This window comes from Myotis myotis, unplaced genomic scaffold, assembly GCF_014108235.1.
Source record: "Myotis myotis isolate mMyoMyo1 unplaced genomic scaffold, mMyoMyo1.p scaffold_m19_p_13, whole genome shotgun sequence".
In the NCBI taxonomy this organism is placed as follows: domain Eukaryota; kingdom Metazoa; phylum Chordata; class Mammalia; order Chiroptera; family Vespertilionidae; genus Myotis; species Myotis myotis.
The window spans coordinates 1,392,541-1,412,635 of NW_023416317.1; the positions used below are offsets into that span (position 1 = coordinate 1,392,541).

The window sequence follows — 20,095 nt, forward strand, 5'->3', positions numbered from 1 at the left end:
TTTAATTTTTTCACAAGACAGTCTCAGCACCCACTAAGGGTTATCGTTCAGCCTAAAGGACGTCCCCCACCCCTGCCGCTTCTTCAGTCTTGGGGCTCCTTGTCCTGTGGCTGCGCTGTTCCTGTCGGACCCGCCAGGGGCACGTCCCCTCTGCTCAGCGTACCATGCTGGAGGGTGTTCCCACAGTCCTCACAGAGGGGCCCTGTAGCCCCTTCCACGCGAGCTGGGAAAGGTTGGCTCTTCGTAAACCTAACTCTCATCTAAACGTAATGACCGCACGGAACAGATGCTCAAGCAGGTTAGACTCAGCCCGTTTCCTTTCCTATGAGCCTTCGGTGCGACGGCCATGACGACAGACACACAGACATGCACATTTCAGAGTCCAGGCTTGGCCCTGTCCCTGTGGCTAGTACTGCTATTCCTATCACTTGTTGTCCTATATAATAAAAGCCTAATATGCAAATCGACCGAACAGTGGGACGACCGGTCGCTATGACGCGCACTGACCACCAGGGGCAGATGCCCAAAGCAGGATCTGCCCCAGCCCTCAGGCCCCAGGCCAGCCAAGGTGGGTGCCAGCGGGGGCCCCCAATCACCCCGCTGGTCACCCCACAGATTGGCCCTAATCACCAGCCAGGCCTAGGGACCCTACCCGTGCATGAATTTCGTGCATTGGGCCTCTAGTTTTTATATAATGTTTCTGTCTACCAGCCACTCTGTCTTTGTTAGTTCTGGCTGCTCTAACAGAATTCCATAGACAGGTGGCTTCAACATCAGAAATGCATTTCTCACATCCTAGAGGCTGGGCCTCCAGGCCCCGGGCACCAGCGTGGCTGGTTCCTGCTAGGATCCTGTCCTGGTTTTCAGACAGCCATGTCCTCGCTGTGTTTTCCCAGGGCACAGAGCGAGAGGCCAGCTCTCTGCCTCCTCCTGGAGGTGCTAACCCATCCTGTCCTGCAGCCCTGTGACCGAGGAGTCCCCCCCCCCCACTCCCCCCGCCCCCCCCCCCCCCCCCCGGGAGAAGCAGGTGACTGCCCTCCTCTTCCTCCCTCCCACCCCTAGTCCTGGGGAGCAGCCTCTGGGTGTGCAGAGGAGTCGTTATGTTACAGCATGGGTCTGGTCCACGCGGCACCACGGCTTCATCGACGCCATCTACTGTCAGAAGGGCTTTGCGAGGCCCATCCCCAGCGTCGTGTGGAGGCGAATGCAGAGGAGTGTTTGCTTGGAGACCACCGCATGCGAGGCATAGAACGTGGCCCCACTGCAGCCAGGAATGCCGTTTCATGTCATGTTAACATTGTCTAGCAGAAAATTAGAAAAAAACACTGAGAAAAACCCATTTTGAATGGATAGGACTTAATGAGGATTTGATTTTTTTCTTTAATTCATTAATTTATAATCTAGTGGCATAGTAAAAATCAATACAGGGCATATTAAATGAAGTGTTTTTCTTTTAAAGATATTCTGGAGCGTGTACAATAATATCCCTCCTGTGGCCAGCCTGCCTTTGAGATGTAGCTATCATTTAATGAGAGGAGAGAGACGACCACTTTGGTAAGTGTCCAGGGTTGAGCCGAGGTTGGGGGAGGGGGTGATTGTCCCCTCATTAAGTACTTGGTGCTGAATTGGAGTGCAAAGCTCTTCTCCGCAGGTGCTGACGTCATTCCAGCTCTTACTTAATCATGAGCTGAGCCCCTCCCACCACCCGCTCACAGGGCTAGGATGGCGGCAGGGTTTCTGGGCGCTCCTCCCTGAGGCCCGCTCGGTCTCACAGCCCGGGCTAGGCTCTGAGGTGTGGTGCGGCCCTTGGCCGTGCGCACCATCAAGGCGGTCAGTCAGGACTGTGCCGTTGGTGGGGGGTTGAGGGACAGATGGGGGTTCCACCCTGTTGTGTGGAACAAGTTCATGTCACCAAAGACACCTCTCGCCCATGATAAAAGCCTAATATGCAAATCGTTCTCCGTCAGAACGCTGTGGGCAGGGACGTCCTCTGACCGCTCAGTGCAGTGATGGGGGACAAGGCCAGTGTGCCTGGGCTGGAGTCTGTTAGTAGCACGTCCTTACAGCATGTGCCTCAGCTGCTCTGAGTTACATACTCATTAATAAAATGGGAACGTATGTCATTTTCTTTGGTAGCAAATGACAGGCATGAAATCTGAGCCAAAAAGTGGAGTCCGGGCCTGTAGCTTGGCATCCAGGGAGGGCTGAGGCTGGCAGGTGGTGCTCAGGTGCTGCAGAGCCGGGCGCTCGCTCTGTCGGGCCTGCTGTTCTCCCGTTGGTTCAGTTCTCGGGCTCTCCCATCAGGGGTGGCAGATGGCTCACAGTACCTCCAGTCTTGCATCCTACAAGGTTATTCCTGTCAGCTTCACCACCCGGGAAGGAAGCAGGGCTGCTCCCATTGGCTCACACAGGGATCACAAGCACCCGTCCCTGAAACAGCGTGTGCAGTCACCCCAGCGGAGTGTGTCTGGCACAGAGTGGGGACACGTGGCTCCTTACGGGGCAGTCTGGATGCTCTTACCAGAGAGGAAGCAGATACTACACAGGAAGACAGAGCCCATCCCACCAAGGGGCTGGGGCTCCCAGGAGACCCGGTGGCAATGCCCTCGCCCTGTGCTGCAGGTGGAGGCCCTTCCCTGGCGGAGCACTGCGCTAGTTTGTCCACCTTCTCGTCTCGGGTGAGGGCGGGGTGTCATCCCCTCCCTGCCCTTGTGGCCACTGAATTCCACTTTCCTCCTTCTTCCTCCCACCCCCATTCTTTTTATGTCATTTACGTCTGTTTTCAATAAAAGGACTGGGGGAGAGTTTATTGAAGAATACTGGTTGTTTTTGTTTTTAATGTCATCTGTTGTTAAAGTAAATGTATGTACAACCACTTAATGCCTGAGTCTAACTTTAGACGTTGGTCTTTGACCCAGGGAAGAGGAGAGTAATGCGAAGGGCGGCGTGTGGAAGATGAAAGTGCCCAAGGACAGCACGGTAGGTGCGCTGACCTTTCCTAGAGCTGGCTGAGCCTGGGGGGTTGATTGCAGCTGATACATTTTGTGCCTCCCACAGCCTGCCTGGCGGCCTCAGAACAGGCCTGGGGGGCAAAGCTCTGTGCTGACCCTGGTGGGGTTTTGCCTTACATACCGCCTTGCGATTATACCCTGTGCTTCTCTGTGGAGGTGGTGCAGTCCTTTTACTGCGTCATATAGTCTGAAGAGCTAAATGCATAAGCTTTTACAGAAAGCTTACCATCTTTCCGCACCAAGCGTAACTAGCATGTGGATGTTGGTTTACAACATGAGAAGCAGGGTCCTTCCCACCAAAGGCTCGTGGAGACGGGCACATGGTTCTAAGGACGACCACGGCATGGCGAGCGGGGTTTCCCGCGAGGCTGATGAGAGCTGTTTGGAGGGAGGGCCTGGTGGGATGCTGGTTTGCTGTGGCCAAGCCTTAGAAACCTCCATCTCCCCGGGGGGGGGGGCAGGGGGGGGGGGGGGGGACTCTATTGTATCATAGTGTCTGAAAGTGAATGTTCAAATCTGTTCCTAAGCCCTGGGAAACCAAAGGCTTCTTTGAAAATAGCTGATAAGGCAGATGCTACCCATTCTCACCTTTTCGCGGTTTCTTTCATGTGGATAAGCTCAGAGCATTGCAGTGTCTCCAGGACCCGTAGGCTTAAGCTGGAGTCATTCTCCTATAAGCACAGACCTAAAGATGCAGCCAGAGTTATTTGTTAAAGACGCGAGCTCTCAGGATGTATAGCTCCAAAATTTGCCCGTTGTTTGGCCTCCGTAATAAAACATGCCAGAAAGCAAATGCCCAGTCAGGCAGGTAAGGCCTGGGCCTCCACTCTGTCCCCTTAAGAAGGAGAGGAAGTAGATAGTGTAAGAAGCGAGAAGAGAGGATGTAGGTTTTTAAATTTCAATAAGAACAAGTTTTCCTTCTCATGCTGTTTTCTGACACTAGGCTTTGGATTCTAGTAGAAACATTCCTGATGTCAGCTTTCCGGGAAGAGGCCGGAAGGCACTCCCTTCCTTGTTAGTGCCCTTGGCCACACTCGATCCCACATGATACACTGCACTTCTGTGCAAGCATCAGCTCCCTGTGCAGTGCGGTGCCCGCCTCCTTGCCAACGCGTGGGAGTCCGGTGGGCCAGCCTGTGTGCCCCGAGACAGGATGGGACTGTCCCTCTCCCTCAGCTTCTCACCAGGCGTGTGAGGGACTCCAGCTGGACAGACAAAGTAGAAGGGAGGATTTCTAGATGGGAGACAAGTAGCCCAGAAAAGAGAGGGAAAAGAAACCCCTTCTTGAGAGGAAGAGGTCATGATGGCTAACTGTCATCTGGGGTAACAGTCCAGCGAGGCTGCCTTCGGCTCATTAGAACGGCATGGTAAGCACTGGTGCGGTTCACATGGACTGAGCCGCTGGAGTAGAGCGAGCATGCAGCTACTTATGAAACGGTGAGTCCTTTGAGTGCATTTGTTGACTAATTTGTGGTCAAGGCAACCCTGAGTGGTCGGCCCTATTGTTCCCCGTTGGCCTCTGGAAACACGCAGAGCAGCTGGTGGCTGCCCAGCCAGGTCCACAGGCACTAAGCAGCCTGTCGGGACTCAGACCCAGTTCTGGGAGAGCTCAGAGCCTGTGAACCAGGGCAAGGGGCTAAGTGGGACCAAGACTTCTTCAGGGGGCAGCTGGAAGGACTTCGAGGCCTCGGGAACCTGTATGGCTCTTGAGTAGAAAGGACTCCATTGTTTCTCGCTGGCAGGAGGTAGAGCAGACACCACTGGTTTTCTGGGGAAATGCACACACAGACTCATAGTGCCTGTCAGTAGCGCAGACGTCTGGAGGGAATGGGCATCTGCATGTGTCTGGTATTCAGTAACCCAGAAGCCTGAAGCGCTCTTTACTGGTGAACCTTTAAAGTACCTTAGACACTGCAAGGGCAACAGAGAAGAGGGTTTTGAAGAGAAGGGTTTTACTAATAACATTCAAGTGTAACTAGAAAGAGGTAAATAAATCAGGAAATGATGCCATTTGAATGCATCCCCCCCCCATTGTTTTAATTTCATCCGGGTGTCACTAGAAATTAGCTTTGTGATGAAGGACACCAAGGTTTTGGGACACGAAGTTAGTGACTCTGGGTCACTGCATCTGCCCCACAGTTACTCGGGGAGTAACACGGCACAGGCCGCCTGTTTACACCTGTTGCTTGGAGATGTCTGTGGGCTCTAGTCATGGGCGTGGAAAGTACACAGGTTGCGGAAAATGGGACTTTCTTAGTTCCTGGATATAATTGTCTAAAAATATATGTATGTTGTATTTTTGGTTTTGTTTTTTGTTTTCTATTCTTTTTTCACACCAGTCCACAGTTTGGAAAGAGTTGTTGTTAGCGACTATCGGGGAACAGTTCGCAGGCTGTGCCGCAGCAGGTAAAGGGCCGCGCGGGCGGGTGCTTGCCTTGTCGTGGTACTTGCAGAAGTTTGTGTGTTTGACTTTTTACATGTTTTGAAGTTGTTTATTTTGTATTGTGAAGTTACTTAGATTTTTTCATGTGATTGTGGCATTTAGTGTTATGTGTGTATGGACACATGCATATTTACATGTGTGTCTACTATACTTATGTCTGTGTATGTGCATGTGTATGTGCCCTCATAACTCATCTTAACAGTGTCTGTGGTCCTCTCTCCAAGGCAAACAGGCAGAAAGGAAAGGAAGCGTGGTTCCCAGTGGGCTCTTGGAGCTGGTGTTAGGTGGACACAATTCTTCCTGTCCCTCCAGTCCCTGCCCCCCCTCCGGTCCCTGGGGTCCCCTGCTCACAGGGTGTGATAAGGGGTGGGCATCATTATTGGCTGTGACCTCCCACAATTGAGGCTAAAATATAAGGTCTTCAGAACTTGACTTTGGAGACCACTTTCAAATACTGAGTGAATTTCTGAGAGCCCCCGAGAGTACATTTTTATTTTGCTTTTTTTGTATGAAACCACTCAAAGAACTGCTCATTTCAAGTTGTGTTTTTCATGGGTAGTTCCTCTGGATGATCCTGAGGTAGCGTTAGGATAACATTTTTTCTGTTCAGCTTTCAGTTACGATTTTTTAAAACAAATTGGTGTTAACTAATTTGCCAGCAGCTGTGTTTGTTGGCTGTGTGACCTTTAGGGGCCGGGCCATGGCGAGCTTCCAGCTCATCCACCGGCAGTTCCGAAAATTCTGCTTTTGTTTTGCTTTCTTTTTAGACCACATTTTTTTTTTATTAAGACAAAACCTGGGTTAGATGAAATTGTCTTAAAAATAAGATTCCTTTTATTTTAACAGGAGTGATTAGCAACTTCACAATATTGCAGCCAAAATGCATCCGAGGTATAATTATAAATACAGACATCCCTGGGAGAGGAAGTTTTCCGTATGAATTATTCATTTCCAGAACCAGGGAAAGTTACCTAGTGATCATAAATAGCAAGGTTAAGGAAAGAAGACCTGTTGTTCTGTGGTTGACTCGGGAAAGGCCAGCTCCGCTAATGATGAACCATTAGCCTCCCAGGAGCCTGGCTCTGCCGCCTGCAGCCAGTCAGCTCACCTCGGCCGCACATACTCCTTGAGCTGCGCTCCCCTGGCTGTGATGTCCCAAACTAACCAGGCTCTGCGACCGACTCCGCTCCGGGCTGTTCCATGCTTGCTGAGGGGCCTGCCTGGGCACAGGAGCTGTGCCTGCGGCCAGCGCCACGCCAGGCTGACACTGGCCGCCGCACCTTCAGCCCCTCTGGCCAGGGTGCAGAAGTGGGCAGTGGCAGGGCTGGGATGCTGAGGGCTGAGCAACGACCTCATGGCCATTCCTGAAAGGGATAAACTGCAGGGCTCCCCTCTTCACTTGGTGCTTTTATATTCACATGAAATTTAATGGAGGTGAGCTCCAGCAAGTATATTTTGAAGGTATAAATAAAACAAAGGTTTTGATGGAATAATAAGTCCCTGTTGAATGGCTGTGATCAGGGACTATTTAGTTTTTTGGAAATTTTTGGTAAACGTTACATTCATAGGAAAGAATACCAGCTGTAACGTACAGAGCTTGATAACTGTTCGCAAGGAGACAGACCCTGCACGGAGCACCCAGGGCCCCTCCTCGCCCTCCTTCCCAACTGGCTGCCCATCCACCTGCAACATCTCACATTTGTGAAAATGGAACCATTTAGTGTCAAATTATAAATGTTTAGCTGGACCAGATTCATTTAAAAGGGAAATAAAGAGGAGAGAGACTGAGGAAGAGAAGGAAGGAGGAAAGAAAGGAAATGTTTCCCTGACGAAGTTACTTTGATTTACAGCAAATTAGGCAAAGCATGTTTATTAAAGCGACATTGTCTACTTCTGATGCTTGCCTTTCTCGTTTCACTTATTGGTGCTGAGTGTGCAGGTGCAGAGCTGACCCTGGTTCACTAGTGAGCCGTGAACACATAAAACCAGGAGTCAGGAGGCTTTAGCCCACACGGAGTGGCTGCAAGGAAGCGTGTGGGAGTAGAGCAAAGCCTACTTCTCCAGCTGCCATTCTCAGATACGACAAGGTGCCCCACCTCCACAATGGAGCGGTTTTTACAAAGACCTCCATGAATTAATGTGGGTAATGCTCGCACTCCACCCGCTGTAGCACTGTCACAGCAGAGCCTCCCTCGGGAAGCATGTTCTCTTGCTTCATGCATGGCGCTAACAGATAGATGGTCATTGATTCTCTAGCCACAGCTCCAAGTCCACACACAGAACGGGACACTGGAGAACGAGGAGAATTCATAGGAAAGGAGACAAACCACAAAAAGCAGGCAGAGCAACTCGAAATGCACAGTCTGGGTCCAGTTAGTGTTGGGGCGAAGAGTACTGACCACCCGGCTAGCTGACCGCTTGGCAGGGAGTGAGGAGAAAGACTCCGTTTCAGCAGAGACGGTAGAGCTGGAGGAAGTGCACGTGCGCTCACCTGGCTCTTGGAGGGCAGAGCTACGCACTCGTTTTAGAAAAGGGTCTCCTCAGCACAGTAAGGAACAGTCAGAAGTGTTGGCAGCGTGTCAGAAGGATGAACCACGTGTCTGGAAATGCGTTCGGCTGGAATCCTTTGTTTATCGAAGTCCCTGGTCAGATGTGATGTGATTGTTACAGCTTTCGCCCAATAACTTGCTTTTTGTCCAACAGTTCTCTTTAGAAACAAGTATTTATTATGGGTGCTCTTGTGCCACTTCTTTTTAGCTTATTCATAACTTACAGATAAAATGATAAGTGCTTAGAAAACAAGCTGGCAGACCTGAAATTGTCGCTCATTCCTTTTTCCCTGTCTTCCCTCAGATGACGAAGTCATAGGCGTCAGCGTTAGCGTTCGGGACCGAGACGATGTGGTCCAAGTCTGGAATGTAAATGCCTCTCTAGTGGGCGAAGCAACCGTTTTAGAAAAGATCTATGAACTCCTGCCCCACATATCTTTTAAAGCAGTATTTTATAAACGTAAGTGCTTCTTTCCAGTTATTACTTTCTAGATAATCCTGTCATACTTTTAAAAATAGAAACTGTGTTGCAAATGAGGTGAAGGCAGAATCACTTGAAATTCTATAATTCAGAAAGTATTTATGAAAACATTTAAGTGTTTTTTCAAAAGTTTAGTCTCAGAAATTAGAATGAGATTAATTTTTGCCTACTAATAAATACATAAATCAGAAAAGGAGATACATCTTGTATGTATCACTTCAAAAATTTAAACCTGATTTTGAATTTGGCATTCTCAGAAAAAAATCACCTTCTGTGTGAAGCAACAATAACCAAAAATGTTGCTGTCTGAGCTGGCAGGTAGGTCTCAGTCACCCCGGCAGCTGGGGTCTGTCTGTGTGGCACCTGTGTTCGAGGAGGGGCTGAGCACAGGGACGGGCTGTGCTGAGACGCCCACACTGCCTGGCGGTGACGGGGACACAGAACGAGGGATGGGCGACACGTTCCAGTATGACTAGGTGTGTGGACCCATTGTTTCCATCAACGATTCGTGTTCATTGCTTTGTGTGCTCTTTTGAAAAGGTCATTTTTGTCCAAATGAAAACAGGCTAGCGCCATTAAACCCCTGTTTGGTAGCTCTCACCGCGGGCCGCAGGCGCCAGTGAGCTGCTGGAGCGCAGCACGGCCGCCCTGCTGTGGGCACATTTCCTGTTTCCCAAACTGATCCAGAGCCAGCAGCTCAGTGTTTAACTCCTGTAACCCACTGACTCGAAGGCGCCCCGGTGATAAGCATCATTTTAGAATTCCTAGGAAAGGAAAGGAAAAGGCTCCCAGGGAAGCGGACACACTGTTGATCCCGGGGTGCCCCAGGGGGAAGGAGGCACTTCTTAGAATTGCTAAAATAGGCTTCATTTATTGCTTCATTTTTCTCAGCCCCCTTGCCAAAAAAGGAGGGAAAAATCAAATTTTGTTCCTTCAGAAGTCACACATCAGGCGGAATGACTGAGACCCGCAGCTGCCGCATGTATTCAGGCGACGCCCAACTTCCGATGTCAGGCGACAGTTCACATAAGAGACAAAGTTGCGGGCAGAGTCCTTCGCTGCTGTGTGGTAGAGCAAGTGCACATTGTAGAGACAGTGTCATTCCTTAGGGAGAGGAATTGCATTTTCAGTCCAAATGTTAATTGGAAGCCATTGAGGGGTAAACCACAGCAGGAACTCTCTGGAAGGGAGCCTTGCACTGCCATTTGTGATGGGGCTACGCACCCTTCCTGCCCTCGAACCCGCGCTGCTATCACGCAGAGAGGAGAGGCGGTGCGGACCACTGTCAGGCACTCGGGCTTGCCTCAGCGGTGACCTTCAGCCAGTCACCTTGTCATCCGCACTCTCATTTATGTAGCCAGGAGGTTGGTCTTCAATGATCTCCAAGGTCCCTTCTACTTCAAAATTATGTGATTACAGTTCCAGGTACCATGTTGGTTAGCAGCAGGTCCAGCGCGATATGAGGGTGTCATTGGGTAATGTGGCCACAGAGTGATGAGGCCGTTTTTTAGGGCAGTGGCAGCCAGCAGGTGAGACTGAACAGGAGCGAGCCCCTGCTTAGCTTTGTGATGGGCAGGCGCGTGGGGAGCCCGACAAAGGGGAGCTGGTCACAGCTGAACCGGCTGAGCAGGCCCCTACAGATAGATTCCATTGGCAAGCTCGTGGGGGGTGCAGCACCGGCTACAGGTCTCAGTGGAGTCCATATTGTAATGGTGTAAACTAACATCTAAAAACGCTGAGGTTATTCAAATAAAATTTTGAATTGGAAAAAAAGAAGTAATTCTCTTTATTTTATAAAAAGCAGGCAGTCCTTTACTCAGTAGAGCTCTATGTGCTACAGACTTGATTTGGAAAACTGAGGTTTGGGCAGAACGTGATCACGGCTTGATGAGGAGCAGCGTGGAGTGAGCTGGGTGAAGTGCCACCTGCCTGTGTCTGCCGTGCCCCTGGGGCCCGGTGTGGGACTTTCCTTACAGGGCGCACAGCCCGGCAGCACAGCAGACTACCCCCCAGGGTGGATAAGCATCGAGTGTTGATAAGTTATATAAGATTTGGAGAAAGACTGGTTATTTGACCAAGAAGCTGCTAATGCATAGAGAGCCCTCTCCCCACATTCTGTTAGGTTAGCAGAGCAGCTGAGCGGCAGATGCCTTTCTGATGTGAGAGTTGTTTAGAGCAGCGGCTGGCAAACTACGGACTTCCAGCCAGATTTGGCCCCTCGTTGCCTGTTTTTGGGCTGCAACTAAGTGGTTTTCACATTTTCAAACGGTTGGAAAAAAAAAAAAAACAGAAAAAGACCTAAAATGCATGAAAACTGTGTGAAATGTACATGTCAGTGTCATGTATGTAGAAGGCATATTGGCACCTAGCAATGCCCATGTGTATACATAGCATCTATGGCTGCTTCATGGCACAGTGGCAGAGGTAGCAATTGGCACAGAGACCCTATGGCCTGCAAAGCCTAAAATCTTTATTCTGTGCCCCTTTCCAGATAAAGTTTGCGGAGTCCTGGCTTTGAGCATCTCTGTCTCACCTCTCTCCAGGCTGAGGCGCGCAGACGCCCTCTGCCCCAGGCCTCTCCCAGCCCGTGCAGGCTCCATGGCCCATCGATGCCACACCACGGGCCCCTCACTCTCAGAAGTCAGGAAGTCTTAGGATAGTTCGGATCTCTTTATTTTTATTTTTTTGTTTTTCCTCACTTGAGGATATTTTTCCCATTCATTTTTAGAGAAAGTGGAAGGGACAGGGAGAGACAGAGAAACATCGATGTGAAAGAGACATATTGATTGGTTGCCTCCCACACGCTCCCCAAGCAGGACCAGGGATCAAGCCTGCAACTGAGGTACATGTCCTTGATCAGAATCAAACCTGAGACCCTTCCGTCCAAGGGCTGACGCTCTATCCCCTGAGCCACGCCGGCCAGGACTCAGGTCTCTGGATTTTTATCCCCGGAGCCCAGAGTTGCTGAGGGGCATGGCTCCCCATGTGACCAGCGGTACTGCCTACTTGATTGCAGACCAGACCAGTTTTCATGTGTCTGCCCTGAAAGTCTTCCTTAAAAAAGAAAAAAAAAAAAACACATAAAAAGCTAAATATCTGTATTTCTCCTCGCGAGAACTGTTCAGTTAAACCAGTTTGCTTGCCAGGCCACCCTCAGGAGAGCATGGGAGTGCTGCTCGGAGTGTTTTGTCCAGGAGAAGAGAAGGCGGGCTGAGCAGGCCGGACCCTGCAGGGAAGATGTAGTAGCTGTGGGAACCAGGACTAAATTCTGGGAGGGACCTCGGAGGCGAACGGGCCGCCAGGCCTTCCTGGACACCTCCACTGGGGGGTAGGTAGGGCCGGGGCAGCGTCAGGGTTCTGCACTTGCCACCAGACTTCCCGTCTCCCATTTCCCACTTCCACTTTTTAAATGTTAAGTCTTTGAAAAATAGTTTTGATAATTTTTTTATTCTCGAGTTTTTTTAAATGTCGTTAGTAATTTTGAAAGCCAGGCAGTAGAGCTGGGAGGAGGAAATATGCTTGGGAAAAATAAAAACCCATCCACTTCATGGGCTTTCGTTTCCCACAGAGGGCGTTCAGAGGTGGAGACGTCATTGCTACCCCCGTTTGTTCTTTGTTTTGGTTTGGTTTGGTTCTATGTTATTTCTAAAGGCAGGCTCGTGCGCCAGTGGCCTGCCTGGGTAACAGGAGGTCCCTCCCTACGCATGCGTTCTGTGGGTGCATTTTCCCTGCGGCATTTGCTCGGAGCCCAACGTGTTCTCTCCATCAGCTTGTCGGATGACTCACCCTCCCGGCACAGCGAAAGAAACAGGCAGTGTGCCCGCTGCGTGCTTATTCCTTGTTTAATGTTCATTATTACGTTTCTCAGGAAATGCACGCCTGCGCTCACAGTCACTGGCACAGAAAGGTATTTGAGTTCTTGCCAACATTTGGGGAAACAGTGAGATAGATGCCTTAGAGAAGGGTTGCCCCATCCTTTGCTTAAAGTTTTCTTTCCTTTTTTTCTTTTTTGTTTTTTTCTGTCCTTTAGCCCATGAAGAGCATCATGCTTTTGAAGGTGGACGTGGAAAGCACTAATTGCGCTCTAAAGAATTCTTTGTCCTTTGCTGATTGGTTTTGGAAACGGTTAACAGGAGGGAGAGAAGAGAAGACTTGCCGAAGTCCGATGCTGGCCACTTAGTGGGTGTCTGTCCTGCAGACGGGCAGTTAGGGCCCCACGTGGCAGGTGGGGTGGGGGAGACGGGGCTTCTGCCGTCACATTGCTTGGTTTTGTTTTTTGGTTTTTGCTTTCTGTGTTCTTTTCACCCCAGTTTTTTAGCCCCTTTAAATTCCATATTTGGTCTAATTGTTGTTTGTGCACTCTCCTTTCGTGGAGGGCAGGAAATCAGTCCCTTTAAGTGGCGGGCTGTACCTAGTCATAGGACATGCGTCCTCCTGACAGGACTGCTTCGGAAACCACGCTGTTCCCGCAGGAAGCCCGTGGTGAGACCTGTCTTGGTTATTCCTGGTTGTGACACACTCCTACGTACCATGTCCTGGCCATTGTTTTTTCTGTGTTTGGGAGAAGCAGAACCACACTTACTCAGATGTTGCACTGACAGCACACACATCTTTTATTTTTCCTTTTTAAAACTTCTTTTTATAGCTATAAAAGGAAAGTAATCGTTGGGTTAACTCACATGAAAACTGTAATGACACTTGAGTATCAGGATACAACTCAAACTCTAGGTTTGGACTCTGTGAACATATTTCTAACGGAGTGTCAGTTGGGCCTTTTCACAGGAAGGTGAGACCCTGACGGGCTTCCCCAGATGAGAAGCCCCTTCTTCTGGTTTCAGAGGAGAGAACTCTAGTTGCTTCTCCCACATTTTGGGCGTGCGCCCACCTGGGGCTCTCCACATCAATAGACACCTCTTGTTAAATGACCCCTTTTCCTGCTCAGATTGTGTCATTCCAGTGATCAGTAGTCCCCCAAAATGGGCAGCTTTGCCTTTTTTTCATTTCAGGGCAGGAAGGTAAATCTCCTTTCCAAAATGAATGTGAACATTTACAAAGTTGAACTTGGAGTGCATATTTATTCATATTAATTTTTGGAGTTGTTAATCTATATTGTACTCTGTTACCAAAGAAATTCTGGTTTCACTGGAAGGAAACGGCCACACTTTGGAATGCTGAGACCTGCTCAAAGCACCCCGTCTCACGCCCTGACTGCCGTCGTCTGCTTTTGCCTGAGGGGGTGGGGCCGATTGAAGCTGCCTGTCCTCCTAGTGGCGCCAGGGTCGCTCGCACACGCTTACACATCACACAGAAGGGCCGGGTGCTCAGAGCTTCATTGGACCCAAGATTTTTACTCTCCAGCAGAGAGCCAGGGAGGGCCTGCAGGCCTCCAACCTGTGTTTGTAAGTAAAGTTCTTCAAACATTTGAGTGGACTTTCTGCAGCATCTACTTATGAAAGCTGTGCCCTTCATTTGCATCCCTAACCATGTCAACCATAATAACAATGGTCATAGGTTTTTAAAAAATGCTTTGTTTCTAAACTTGAGTTTCTTCAGTGATTTTTAAATGAGGTATAAGGATATCAGACCCATTTTTCAAAAGCCTGAAACTTGTTGCTTTAAATATTGTACTAACGTCCAACTTGTTTTTATTATTCATCAAGAATTTAAAAATTATTCTGGACATGAATTAAAATTCTTTTTTATAATATAAGTATTTTTCTGATAGATTAGAAAAAGGATATAATTGACTTATCTTCATCATAATTGTCATACATTTTCATAAGTAAATGGATTTTGAAGTAATTTTATTTTTGAACTTTATTTAAAGGCATTGTGATATGTTCAACTATTGCATGTATATAGCTTTTAAAGTAATAAAATAAAATAAAATTAGGAATGTTAGGCTCACATTGTTTTCTAGTTTATATTGTTTATGATCATGAAACACGGGTTCACACACAAAGTGGGTTTCTCTCCCGGGGGCTTGTTGTGACCCTGTGGAAATGCCAGCGGTGGGAAGGAGTTAGTTTGTTTAAGAATTTATCACCTAAGTCACTTTAGGAGAGGATTTTGTCAGGTTTTGCTTTCGAAAATGTTTAATTGAATATGTAGCTCATAAGAGATGTATGAGCTAAGCTAATGTAATCAGTTAAAAGCCTCTCCTTACCTTCTTGGATTAAAGAAGCCAATACTCTTCTGAGACAAGGAACTTTTGTGGAGCATGTGACTTGTCTGCTGGGGCAGCGCACCCATCTCGGCCAGTGCCGGGGACGTGGGCCTCTCAGTCGGGTTCTGGAGTGTGTTCGGCCAGTCCTAGCAGGTGCACACGGGGCCAGAGGGCCTCTTCTTGCCTGGGTTCCAGGGCCTAGGATGCAGAGCCCGGGGCTCGGAGCCGATGCTCCCTCACTCCCGTGTGCCCAGCCGTGAGAGTGGGCGTCCTGTTCACATGGGGAACGGCACTGACAGGGGAGGGCTGCTTCTCACTGAGAGGACACTGTCTGATTCCACTTCCTCCCAGCATTCCTCCCTGTACTCGCCACTCCTCCCCATTTTTAATACGAGGGGAGAGTTTACAGCGAGCACGCATAAACTATATATAGTAAACTATTATTTACTGTAATGTGGCTGTTAAATTTATGGTATAGTTGATGGAGAAAAAAATGAAAAGAAAAACAAATCTAATAAACTGACTCTAGCCTTCTCACCTTTCTTCTTGAATTTAGCTCATGTACCCAGGCACAGACTTTATAGCTGAAAGAAGTTTTGAGTAAATTGGGCCCATAGACGCAACGCACAGTCCACCCACCCATCTGCGCTTTGGTGGAGGGCATGGGCCACCAAGCACAGAGCTGGGCTTGGAAGTCTTCAGCGCTGTGCCCCCGCCCCCCGCCCCCCAGTCCAGGTTCCTTAGCCTGAGAGCCGCATCAGCCTGACCCCCGCAAACCTCCAGGCAGCACCAAGTCTGCCATCTGGCCACAGACGAGGCTTCCTTGCCAGAAACGGTGCCTGCCCGCTTGTCCCTGCGCTCTGCCTGCAGCGGGGCCACAGGGCCTTCGGAAAGGGGCCTGACTGGCAGGGGGCGGGCGTTACTGGGAGGACCTGTCCTTGCACCAGCCCACACCTTGCAGAGCCATCGCATGGTGGCGCTGCCCTCCCGCCCACCCTGGCTGGGCGCACAGTTTATTCAGCTGTTTGTGTAATTATTTTGAGAGTCCTGCATTTTGCTCTTAGGATTTTATAAAATGTGGTACTACCAGTAGAGGTTTAGCTCTCCTGCACCTAATAAACCGTCAGATAGAATTCTCCAGATGTGCTTAAAACTCACAACTCTTAGGCTCTCATAGAGCCTTTAAGCAGTTCTAAAGAGAAAGAATGAAATAAAGGAACATGTAGGAAATATTTTCTCAATATTGTGCCCAAAGGGAGAAGTAAAATTGCAGTTTGATTTTTTTAGCTTTGTGAATATATAACTCCCCTTTTAAAATGTGTCTACTGTTTGACTTTTCCTGTATTCTGTGTTTCTGTAAGATTTCACTCATTATAAATGAAAGTAGAGGACTGCCTGTAGTAGTTTATTTCTTAAAAGATCAGATCAATTCAGATCAATTAAAAATTACTTAAGAGTTTGTTAACTCAGGATTGTAAAAATCCCAGGAAGTTCTCTCACAGCTGAGGGGAGTGGGCAGGGAGGAAGGCGAGAGGGAGGTCTCCGCCACGCCTTCCCGGGAAACCAGACAGATCCCTGCACGTCTGCCAGCCGTCCTCCGGTCCGATCGCCTCTGTCCTCGGGAGTCTCTGGGAACACTTCTGACCTAAGTCAGAAGTCACCTCCACTGCTGCACAGGGTCACCCAGCTGCCCGCACACGCTCAGAGAGAAGCAGACTCAGAATTTTAGAGTGGAAGGGACCTCGGAGATCATTGTGCTCCCAGCCCTGGCACGGGGCAGTCAGGGGCGCTCACTGAGTGCGCAGCCTCCCAGCCCAGCGCCCAGGCCTGGCCTGCCTTTCCAGCCGCTGCCCCCTGGTGCTGAGGAGATGGTCCTCAGACCTCCCTGAGGGCGCCCCTGACTCCATCCTACCCCACAAGGAGGAAAGCCTCCCGCCCCAGCACCCAGTGACCCGTCGGGATGTGTAACATGCGCTGGGAAGCCTGCAGAGCCTTGCAGAGCGGCTGGTGCTGCTGGGGAGAGGCCGGGAGGCCTGCAGCAGGGCAGGGCCGGGCCGCTCTGCTGTCCTGATAGAAAGCCTCCCTGCACAGCGGCCGCCTCTTCTAAGCATCAGCTCAGCCTGTTCAGGGAACAGATGTTAACACTCAGAAACAGTAGCCCCTCCGTCCGTGCTTTTCCATAGCGCCTGCTGGCCTCGGGGCTCGGCATTGCTGGGCAGATTAGTGAGCGCGCAGAGCGATGAAATTGCCCGGACAGGAGCACAGGACTGCTCACACGACGGCCAGAGTGGCCTGAGTGAATTTCCACGGAAACTGTCACTCGTAGATGTAGCTTAGCAGAACTGTTACTAAACTGCAAGTGTAAAAACCAAAAGATTCCCTGCCCGGTAGGAATGCTCAGCACAGTCACTGTGAGTCAACACTTCTGTCCTCATCGCTCCTGAGTTCCCATTGTGTGTGTGTGGTGGGCGTCCCTGCCGAGAATATCCAATCAGACCGCCTTTTGGATATTCTGTGCTCTCATGTCCTTCAGAAGCCACGAGGCTGACGGAGTCTGTGTTGAGTGTTTTTGTTTTGGTTGCTGCCCGAAAACAGTTATCAACTCATTTAATGAAATGCAAGATTTCATTATGGAAATTTCAACTTCTAATGTTCAAGGAAGAGAATTTTTTTTAACTTCTATATTTGGAACAAGTGTTTATTTGGGAATTATTGAACGGGCAACTTAGCATTATAGAAACGAGCATGAAGTAAATGATTGCGCCTGTGTTTTCTATAGAAAATTAATGCTACCTCATCTTTTTACATATAAAAAGGCAACTTTTATTAAAGGTTTAAGAAGGTGAAAATTTTAATTTTAGCACTTTACATTATGATGAATGGAGAATATTAAGAGACTTGGAACATTTTAATAAACTTACAGGGTTTCTGTTTTCAAATACAGCTGTTAATTCTGTGAGCCTACCTTAAATTCCTTCCAAATGTCTCAGACCTTAATCAGGTAGTTTGGCTCACAACCACTGCATGGGTTATAAAAAGTTGTAACTATCTTCTTTGCTTATATCCTCTCTGAGATTTTAATTTCATTTACATTATTACACCAAAGGATTTTTGAGCTTAAACTTGTGAGCACATTTTAGTTTGCACCATTTGTCCCAAATGTAAAATCTTAGCAGTTGTATTTAAAATTATTCGTGCTTTCGAACTGTCCTACCTGTGTAAGCTGAAGCAAGTTTATTGCCTTATGTTTTGGATCTGCTTGTGGTCCCTCCCCCAACCGTGTACCAGCTGTGCCCTGTGCATTTGGGGCCCTTCGCATATGGCTCCAAGCTGGTGTGATGCCCTGCCTTTGATCTGGCTCCATCCAGTGATTTGCTCAGGATTTTTAAGGTCAGAATGAAAACTTTTCTGTTCTGGTTATTTTTTTATTTTATATCATGTGTTGTGTTTGATGTTCAGATCCATGTGAAAGTGCTTCTATAAGTCAGTAATTTTATTCCAGCCTTTTGGAGCAGCAAGGTAAGACTAAGCTGTACTTTCCTTGCTTGAAAATGTAGTGATTTCTGTGTTTCATGCAAATGTTGAGACTTCTCATGGAAGAGTTCTTGCACTTTTCTAGTTTGGGACTATATTGCTATGAATGTGTGCTCCTTCCTATTTCAAGTTATAACTTTGTGGGGTTAAGTGTTCACTAGTTTGTAGAATTTAATCTTTTCGAATCTGTTGTCAGTAATTCTCACTCTGTAACTGTTCTATAGAAATGGGAGGCAACCAATGGATATGTCTCTCTTACATCAGTGTTTCTCTCTTCCTCCCCACTCCCTCCCCTCCATTCTCTAAATAAATCAATGGAAAAAATATCCTCAGGTGAGGATTTAAAAAATAAAATACAGTGTCATGCAGTGTTACGAGGCACATGGCTTCATCTCAGTTAAGTCCCAAGTCTGTGCGTGATGGTCATGGCCCTGTGTCCAGCGCAGACTGAGGCCTCCGCCGGCACCGGCGGCGCCCATGCACGAGGCTGATGAGAAGCAGCTCTTTCTATGTCTTACTTTCCCCTATTGAGCACATTTGGTGGTAGCGCTGACTTGGCCTATTAGAAAACACATTTCATGTATTTTAGTTCTTTTTCTCTAACCTTTGCTAAGAATGGCTGCCTTTAGAATAAGTCAGTTACCCTTATTTCTCTTTGGTGTTGTAATTTGCCCGTAAGATTCACTGTCCCCATTTAGCCAAGTTAAGTGATTTCACTCTTCCTTTCTGGCTGAGATACCCCTTTAAAAACAAACAGAAATACCAGCAGAGTCTTGTTTTCCCCGTTCATTTGCAGACTTTCCTACTCCTTGCTGTAGAAACAAGCGAGTCAGGATTGAGTGACGCTCAGTTAATTCGCACGCAGAGAATGTACTGGAAATGCTGAGGGGGCCTGGCCCCCGAGACTGCAGGTCCCCGGCCTCTGCTCCTGTGCGAGCCTCGGGGCGGGTCCAGGGTCCCCGCTTTCGCTTTCGGGGCGTGTCCTGGGTGGTTTGTAAGCAGGGCTCTGCCTTCTTACCTGAGAGGCAGCTTTGCAGAGGCAGCGACAGGGAGTCCTTAGCGTGGAAACTGCTGCTGCAGAACTTCCAGCTGCTTTCACCAATGTTTCTATCTCTGGAGTCCTACAGGAAGATAGGTCTTTTGTTATAGGAAGAAAAGAAAACAGTCATGTTTACAAGGCTCAGCAAGTTAAAATGTCTGTCATTGAAAGATTTGTTTCCCACGATCTGGCGAGGCTATGGTGCTGACTAACTTATTTCTTACCAGAGAAAATAAGTTTAAATCACAGTCACATGAACTAGCCTGCACAAGCCTGGCCTCCTCGCCGCTGTGCTGGCCTGGGGCTCCTCCCAGCCTCAGAGATCGGACAAGCTCTCCCTCCCATGTCCTCGCCACTTGGCACACCGGACAGCGAATCAGGTTCCACTCCGAGAGAAGTCCAGAAAGCACAGACCTGGAGGAAGGTTCCGGGTCTTAGGGAAGTTCTGAGTTTTGGGACTCACTCGCACTGGAGAATGATCAAAATGAAAGGTAAACACTGAAACAATGTTCCCTTTTTTAGTCAAAACTAATTGGTCTTACATGAAGATAGCAAATGAGGGACCAGACGTTTATACTCAGAATGTCTCTTTAAAAAGCCATGGAATGATGCCCTGGCTGGAGTGTCGCCAGCACAGAAGGGTCTCAGGTCCGATTCCTGGCCAAGGGCACATGCCTGGGTTGCAGGTTCGATCCCTGCCCCAGTTGGGAGGCAACCAACTGATGTCTCTTACATTGATGTCTTTCTACCTCTAGTCCTCTCTATCCTCCTCTTACCCCTCCTCCCTTCCCCCCGACTCTCCCTAAAAAAATGAGTGAAAAAAAATATCCTCGGGTGAGGATTAACAACAACCAAAATCATGGAATCATAAA

The 20,095-nt window shown here is 48.8% G+C and overlaps 1 protein-coding gene across 1 annotated transcript in view; it reads left to right on the top strand.

Moving 5' to 3' along the window:
- Nucleotides 1-14,692, top strand: part of EIF4E3 (eukaryotic translation initiation factor 4E family member 3) — a 35,723-nt gene extending 21,031 nt beyond the window's left edge. The window contains exons 4-8 of the mRNA XM_036333792.1: nt 1,460-1,554; nt 2,919-2,979; nt 5,351-5,417; nt 8,308-8,463; nt 12,515-14,692. Coding sequence (XP_036189685.1) covers nt 1,460-1,554; nt 2,919-2,979; nt 5,351-5,417; nt 8,308-8,463; nt 12,515-12,561 — 426 coding nt within the window. The 3' untranslated portion in view covers nt 12,562-14,692. The remainder of the gene's footprint in view (nt 1-1,459; nt 1,555-2,918; nt 2,980-5,350; nt 5,418-8,307; nt 8,464-12,514) is intronic.
- Nucleotides 14,693-20,095: the final 5,403 nt, after the last annotated feature.